We start from the raw sequence: 8,974 nt of genomic DNA on the forward strand, positions 1-8,974 counted from the left end.
GTTCACAAATGGATCTTATAATTACTCTAGGTACATTTCTATGTAACCTATCAGCAATGTTTAATATCCATTTCATATATTCCACGAATCCACCAAAACAAGGACTGATATTTCTTTTGCATTCAATGTTTTTTATAGCACTAATAATACTTATTTTTGATTTCATATTTAGGTTCACTTCATAATTCGATATCATACATGGTCCACAATAAAATTAGATTTAATCATTGATGTTCTGGAAGCCGGTGAAGTCATACCTGTTAACAATCCTTGTCTATCGTCATTTCTTCATCCATACTATTTTAATGGTGTCATACCCCAATTTTTGACCTAAGATACCACCTCATATCATCTGCATATGCATCATTTGCATCTCTAACAAACTGCATAGCTTGTGTTTGCTACTTGTGACTCAGCAGGATTTAATCAAGAAATCACTCATCAGTACAAGCAACAATCAATTAGGGTTTTGTTCTCCCTTCATTTCAAATGAATTATCTTCATCAACAATCAACATTTGGTCCTCAGAGATTCATTTCAACAAACTCAACAGCTTTGAATCGACTGAATTAGGGTTTTGACTGAAGACAGCATACTCCTGACTTTTGCTCAGGATTTGACCTAAAGACTTGGGACATGACCTCAAGACCCCAAGTGCATCATTTTGACCTAATCCATTGGCTCAGAACATCTCCTATACAAAGACTGATCAGACAAATCCTCAGATCAGGGTTTTTGAACTATCAGGGACTGAAATCAGGGATCACATTTGGGAAACCCTAAAAATCCCCAGGAAGTCAATCAAAGGTTTCAATCATCCTCAAATAATCCCTATGACAATATACAATGGAAATTGTATCTCAATTCAAGACCTACAGGCATCAATTTCATCAGGTCGACAATTAGGGTTTTTTGACCTAATTCACTGAACAACTGACTTTTTAATCAGGACATGGTGCCACAACTCAAATCATGATTCAATATCCTCTAATGCTTCAATATGATCCATTCATACTATTCATTTGATGAGGATAGCCTGTTTCATTTGAAATCTCCAGAAACGCGATTCGTCTAAAAAAGTCAACTGTACAAGATCACCATTGACTTTTGGGGAATTTTGGTCAACCATGACTTTTGAAGTTTTGAATCATCAATATATGATATGAGAAGTCATTTGATCAAGAAAAATCAAGAAAATCAATCAAGAATCAAAAGTCAAAAGAATTCTTGAAGCAATTACCCCTCGAGGTGAATAAGCTCTTCTATCCCCAGTGAAGAAGGTCTTTTATCCCTAGTGACGATGATTTCCAATCTCCAGTGAAGAAGCTCTTCCATCTCAGTAAAGATGCTTATCTTCCCCAGAGAAGTTTAAAACATGCAACACCATTCATCACCCGTGTTATCTGCACCGTGTTGAAGAACATTTGCCAAGTATCTGGTTGTATTGCGACGTCGGTCCCTTTCCAGTATACTTCTTTGTCTGTCACTATTGTCGGCATGCATGCTACATTCATGACATTCATCATTCATACACATTTGCATCATTTATGCATTCTTGCATTCTTCGATGTTTGCTTCAAAATCACTTGTTCAGGATATATCTATCCTCAAAAAAAAAAAAAAAAAAAAAAACAGGTATGGGCGTGTCATCTCTCCAATAGATTGTCACCCATAAGCAGAAAGAACATCTTCTTTCTCCAGTTCCCCACTGAGATCATTCCTCGTGGAAGAAGGTTGCTTTAGTTTCTCCTCTAAAAAACAAAGGAGAAAATCCCCAGTTGAGTTCATTCCTCATGGGTACAAAGTCTTGTTTGACTATTTCTTTCCAATTCATTCTTGGTTAGAACTTTGTCTTTACCAAAGATTCAAATTCCGATTCTCCAAATAGAGTCAAGAAAAAACAGACAATAAGCAATAGCCTTATCATCTGAGCAGCTTGTGTCTCTTCCAAAAGACTTTTCCTCTCAAGGAAATCAATCATGAAGATCATTTGGCGATCAGGGACTTATTACTGTCCACAAGGCTGAATAACCGGTAATTTCCCTAGCAAAGTCTCCAAGATCATTTTATCACTTGGCTGATAATTGATCATGTCTTCAGAACCACTATCACAAGGCTGGTAGTCGGTAATCTTTTGTTCTGGTTATATTATTAAACATGTCTATCACAAGGCTGATAGTCGGTAATATTAACCAAACCTTTGAAACTCTTTTTACCTTGTCAAGTCTATCACCATGCTGATAGTCGGTAACACAGTTTCATACCTTTCACCTTCGCATTATTAAACAAGTCTATCCCCATGCTGATAGTCGATAATGTTGATAGGTAAGCTTTTCTTACAAAGCTATCATTCCCCGGTGAAGCATACACTTGCTTTCCCGAAAAAGAACAAAAATGGATTCTCTTCCTTAAAACAGATTGAGGCATCCTTCCCAATCTCTTTTCCCCAGTGGAGTCAGTTTTTGATATCCCTCGGTAAAGATATCCTTGCATCACTCGCAATTTTGGTATCTTAGGTCCAAAATTCGCGTCTTCTGATATTTAAGTCTCTTCCACCCTATCAAAACAAAGATTTTCAATCTTCATGTCTCAGGTTGAAGAAACTTAAATAGGGGCATCTGTCATACCCCAATTTTTGACCTAAGATACCACCTCATATCATCTGCATATGCATCATTTGCATCTCTAACAAACTGCATAGCTTGTGTTTGCTACTTGTGACTCAGCAGGATTTAATCAAGAAATCACTCATCAGTACAAGTAACAATCAATTAGGGTTTTGTTCTCCCTTCATTTCAAATGAATTATCTTCATCAACAATCAACATTTGGTCCTCAAAGATTCATTTCAACAAACTCAACAGCTTTGAATCGACTGAATTAGGGTTTTGACTGAAGACAGCATACTCCTGACTTTTGCTCAGGATTTGACCTAAAGACTTGGGACATGACCTCAAGACCCCAAGTGCATCATTTTGACCTAATCCATTGGCTCAGAACATCTCCTATACAAAGACTGATCAGACAAATCCTCAGATCAGGGTTTTTGAACTATCAAGGACTGAAATCAGGGATCACATTTGGGAAACCCTAAAAATCCCCAGGAAGTCAATCAAAGGTTTCAATCATCTTCAAATAATCCCTATGACAATATACAATGGAAATTGTACCTCAATTCAAGATCCACAGTCATCAATTTCATCTGGTTGACAATTAGGGTTTTTTGACCTAATTCACTGAACAACTGCCTTTTTAATCAGGACATGGTGTCATAACTCAAACTATGATTCAATATCCTCTAATACCTCAATATGATCCATTCATACCATTCATTTGATGAGGATAGCCTGTTTCATTTGAAATCTCCAGAAACGCGATTCGTTTGAAAAAGTCCACTGTATAAGATCACCATTGACTTTTGGGGAATTTTGGTCAACCATGACTTTTGAAGTTTTGAATCATCAATATATGATATGAGAAGTCATTTGATCAAGAAAAATCAAGAAAATCAATCAAGAATCAAAAGTCAAAAGTTTGACTTTTCATACTTAGAAAAATTTCCAAGTGTTTTTCAATGGTTTTTTCCAAACTTTGGAAGGGAATTTCTCAAAATTTCACCTACAAACTGAAAAAAACTTCCAACATGAAAGTTGTAGATTTTGATCCAATAAACAACTTTGACACATATAAATTTTTTCCATAAGATCAACCATTTAAGAGATATGGTGCTTCAAAGTTGGTACTTTTTGAAAACTTCATTTGAAATCTCATTTTCTTCAAAGTTCATGGATCTTTTTCACCCATTTCCTTAAAGGTCTTGAAGAAACTTTCAACTAGGGTTTTGAAGTGTGTAATATGAGCTTTCCAAAATGACCAAGAGCATGAAAAAATATGGAGTGTAGCCATGGTTTTGAATTTTGATATTAGTGATCATTTTCACTTGAATTTTCACCATTTTTCACTAAGTTTCAAGACTACATGACCTATAATTCAAGTGATGACACACCAAAGCAATGATTGAGAGATATTTTCTGGTTTAAGATCAGATAGGAAAGAGATAAGAAGCTTGGCCAAAATAACCATGGTTTAGTTACTTTAACCATTTGCATTTAATGTGAAAGATTCCATTTTATCTCTTAAGCCAAATCATCACTTCTTGAAGCAAGTTGCAAAGCTCTTCATTCAGAATCCTTGGCCTATAAATAGAGGTTCAAATCATCTTCAAACTCACACCAAAACCTCATAAACATAGGTTTTCTCTTCCTTTCTTAGAATGCAAGTTTCATGGTTTTCAAAGAGGTAGAAAACTCAACCTCTAAACCTTGCAAGTTCTGAGCCAAGTGATGCTTCCCACAAGCCACAAACATCATATGGAATGTGTTTGATCCATCCATACACCCCAAAAACACCTAAAACTCAGAATCACTACCTCACTTCCCATATTTGCATAAAATGAGCCTTAACATATCAATTCTCATACCAGGCCATATCTGTCCAAGTTAATCATCCAAACACACTCCATATACATCACATGAACTGTTCCAACCATCATACATGATCTGAAACATCAAAATCAACTAGCTTGATCCTCACTTGAGCTAAACTGCAGTTCGGGTACCACAAGGTGATCAAGAGGTTTTCAATTCACTCCAAGCATCCAGACATGTTCTATAAGGTTCATTGAAGCTGTCCAGATTGAGCAACAACATCTGTAACACCTCCAGGCTCAAATTCGATTTCCAGCTTTGCCGTTTTTGAGGTAAGAGCTCTTGAACTTCAAACTCATATTTGCACGCATCATAAATGAAATATTGCTTTGCCATCATGTTTCTGCATACATATGGATCATTAACCCTCAATCAATTGCATCATATCATGATCATACACGATTTCACAATGATTTGTCATATTAGGGTTCTTCATGTTCATCAGAGAATTAATCATCTTAGAGCAAAAATAAATGAAATTAAATGGTACCATCATGTTCCTGGTGAAAAATCGAGCAAGATAGGCTATTCACTTGATCAAAACAACACGGTTTTAGAGATTTTCAAATTTCAGTTGGGATTGTGTTCTTGGCGCGTTTTTTGGTTCAGAAATTTCAAATATCAATTTCAAAATATAATTAAATGAAGGCGTATATGTTATAAGCCACAAGCGTGGCTCAGTTGGTCATTGTTTTGATTGGCAAGCATGAGGGCGTGGGTTCAAACCCTTGTGGAGACAAAACCAATTTTTTATCACTTATTTTTCTTCAATTTCTTTACAACTTCAATTAATTATTTAACCAATCAAAATTCATCATTTTCACTTCATTTTTTTTACACTTCTTATTTAATAGGTATATTTTAAGAACATCCAAAAAAAATCACAAAAAAAATATTAATTTAATACATTTTAATTAAGTTTAAAATGACATATTTTTAAGTATTTTTAATACTTTAAAATTTGTTTTTTTTCATTTGATTTTTCAAACTTAATTACTTGTAAATATTTTGTGATCAAACCCTAATCACTTAGGTCTTAATTAAGCATTAAAACTTGTTTTAAACTTAATTAAGTTGATTTCTTTCATATTCAAATCGTTTTAAAACGAGCGATCGCGATTCTTTTCAAAACGATAAACCATTTCTTTTTGATTAAATCTTTTTGACTAATCAAATGATTTTCAAAACGAAGTGGGGCCTCTCGAATATTAGAGAGTGTAAGTCCCATTTCTTTTCTTTTTATACAGTCTTCAAAACAAATAAACTTTTCAAAACAAATCTTCAAACAGTTTTTTCAAAAGCGAAACCTCGCGTTCTGTTAATAAAACAATCAACCATGTTTTGTAAATAAAACACGGGCCTCCACGTAGGTATAAGTCCCAAGCCCTTTTGTACATACCCATCCCAGTACATGAAATTAGGTATTTCATTGTACGCCTTTTTGTACACCCACCGTTTTGTACATATCTCGATCAATTTGATTTTTAACTTTGAATAACAAACCAAAAATGAAGGTTTCTTTAAATCTTCTCAAAAATATACCACGGGCCTCCATGTAGGTATAAGTCCCAAGCCCTTTTGTGAATACCTGTTTACATAGCTTTGAGTAAACTCAAGTGGACTTTTCCCCGAGTATAAGTCCCGAGCCCCCGTATATACAAATGGATCATGCTTACAGGTATATTTCCTTCATAAACTCCATTATATACACACACTTTGTCATATATATATTTTTTCATACCTGTTCATGTTTGTTCATACTTGTTCATGCTTGTTCATATGTGTGATATGTGTGCTTGTTCAACTTAGTACAACACTAGGTTCCCCATAGCCTCCTATTGGGCTTCGTGCAAAGAATCTCCACTAGTTTAGGTTAGGACATAGAGTATGGTTTCCCGGTGAAATCGCTCTAAGAGCTCAAACCAACTATACCATGCCTCCCCTTGGGCTTTGTACAAACGAGTGACCCTCCTATAGCCTCCTCTTGGGCTTACAATGCAAGGACCCTGGATTGTCCCTCCCATAGCCTCCTCTTGGGCTTACAATGCAAGGACCCTCGGATAGCCTCCTCTTGGGCTTCGTACAAGGACCCACGGGCTTCTTATAAGCATCCCCAATATCCAAATCAAATACCCTAGGAGATTAGACATTTATCATCTCTATGATAGGAGTATCTCTTCTATATCATCACAAACAATCAATCAAATCAAACTCTTTTTTGCCACGAGGCTGGCTAATCAATCAAACTCTTTTTTGCCACAAGGCTGGCTAATCAATCAAACCGTTTTGCCACCATACTGGCTGATTAATTAAAGTTTTTGTCACAAGGCTGACTTCATTGAAACTTTTGCCACAAGGCTGGCTGATTAATCAAAGTTTTTGTCACAAGGCTGACTTCATTGAAACTTTTGCCACAAGGTTGGTTAAACAACAAAAACATCTTTATCATTCTAAGCACCCTAAGTGGCATGGCCCCGGGCTTATAATGAAAAGATTTTCAAACAAAAAATCAAACAGATGTATGTGATGATATAGATTAGATACATCAAACATTTAGATGACATTTGTCTCTTATCCTTTGCTTCCACTAGCATAAGTGGGAACTACGATTGCTCTGACTTTCTCAACATCCCTTTGAGAATACGTAGGCACAAGGTCGATCCTTGGCGAGCAAAATAAAACAAAAAAAACCACTCAAACCTTAGCACCCGTAGACCCCGAGCTACAGATGCTCTGATTCCCTCTAAGGGATATGTATGCAGAGGATCGCGATGATCTTTGCGAGCATAATCAAACAAACACCTTAGGTCCCACCTATTTCACAAGAACCTCTCAAGAATGGAATAAACAAAACGAAGAAACCTATAGAGTACTATAGATACGTTGGGTGCTAATACCTTCCCTTCGTATAACCAACCCTCTTACCCAAGATCTCTCCCCCACTTTTAAGGTTATTGCAACTTTTTTCCTTTTCCTCTTTTGGAAACAATAAAAAGTTTGGTCCGTACAAAAGAAAAATCATTTTTTGAGCACTCGAGCCCAAAGAAGGCATCAGGTGTCTCATCCCGATAAAAGACAACGATTTTTCCCCGCGACAAATGGCTGTATAATTTGCATTCTTGAAAATATGAAGGAGCATGAGAAGAAGCCAATTATTAGTGAAGTTATTCCAGAATATGATATTGCTATTGTTGGAGGAGGCATGGTTGGCATGTCTTTAGCTTGTTTCTTAGGTATCTTCTTGCTATGGGTGTATGTCGGAGTCATATTTTTTCTAGACTGCAATATGTAGTATCATGCCATCATCTACTAAGTCATTGGAATATATTGTTTTAGCTAGGTATGATTTGCCTAATATCCTGAAATAATCACATCGTCATCAAAGTTTAACCTTGTTAATCTGCACCTAGTTACCACCTTTCTTGGGTGTACAAACCATTGAATAGTTTCACATTCCGAAACCATGAAATATTTGAGAATGTGTTTCATTATTATTAAGAGAAAGGCATGGCAATTTCGATACCGTTCTCCCATCGTTTAAAGATTATGCTAAGCAAAATGAGCTTGTAGTTGGTTTAAACTTTTAACCATGTTAGAAGTAATCAAATGTTTCAATGTTCATTCATTCAACCTTTATGATTATGATGCTTAGGAGTATTACTTATGATGTAAAAGGTTATTAAAGCAACAAATCTGTCCAATCATCTTGTTTTTTCCAGCTAGCATGCCAATGACAAAGCAGTTGAGTGTGGCAATTATTGACAGCAATCCAGCTCTGGCTAGTGGCTTAATCATCCAAAGAGAAGACCCTCCTGATCCTAGAGTCAGTACAGTGACTCCTGCTTCTATATCATTTCTCCAAGGTATCCAGTTTTTAAGGTTTGTTTTTTTTACTATCGTTGTGGGGTTAATTTCAAATTCTCTCTTCTTTTGCAATTTTTCTAAATGGTTAACCCAGTTCACACACATGGTCAATAAATTGTTGGATTTGGTTAATAGCATGTATATTAAGTGTTGCAACTCATTGATCATCTACTGAATTTCATTAACCATGAATTTAAACGTGACTAACTTTGGTTTTCAAGTGTTCAAATCTACATGTAGTGTAACACCTGAGATTGTTGTTAATTAAGTTGAGTTGATGGTTAATGAGTTGTCCAATCTTTATATACCCATTAACCACTCATTGAAATGCGTTAACCATTTAAAAAATTAGCTCTCTCAAACTGATGTTCAAGTGACATTTTTATAAAATAACTCAAGAGGCATGGCCATCAAATCCTCTTACATGCCATAAATGGTGACTTTCCTAAAACTACAATGAATAAAACACCTAGAAACAACAAATATTGTTCTTTTCCATATGAAGTTAATGAGATGATTGACACTGTCACGTTGGTAGGAGTGCATTCCACTGGTCAAGTACACACCTAAGATTTGTACAAACAGTATGATTCAATAAAATTATTTCCCTTGCCAAATCTGTGT

At 35.7% G+C, this 8,974-nt stretch overlaps 1 protein-coding gene across 1 annotated transcript; it reads left to right on the plus strand.

Moving 5' to 3' along the window:
• Nucleotides 1-7,601: 7,601 nt before the first annotated feature.
• On the plus strand, nt 7,602-8,525 carry LOC131636446 (uncharacterized). The gene is made up of 2 exons (XM_058907055.1): nt 7,602-7,719; nt 8,206-8,525. Exons 1-2 carry the CDS (start codon nt 7,614-7,616, stop codon nt 8,523-8,525), a joined length of 426 nt encoding a protein of 141 aa, XP_058763038.1. The 5' UTR covers nt 7,602-7,613.
• The last annotated feature ends 449 nt before the right edge of the window (nt 8,526-8,974 follow it).

The sequence above is a fragment of the Vicia villosa genome, unplaced genomic scaffold (assembly GCF_029867415.1).
Source record: "Vicia villosa cultivar HV-30 ecotype Madison, WI unplaced genomic scaffold, Vvil1.0 ctg.001741F_1_1, whole genome shotgun sequence".
Lineage (NCBI taxonomy): Eukaryota > Viridiplantae > Streptophyta > Magnoliopsida > Fabales > Fabaceae > Vicia > Vicia villosa.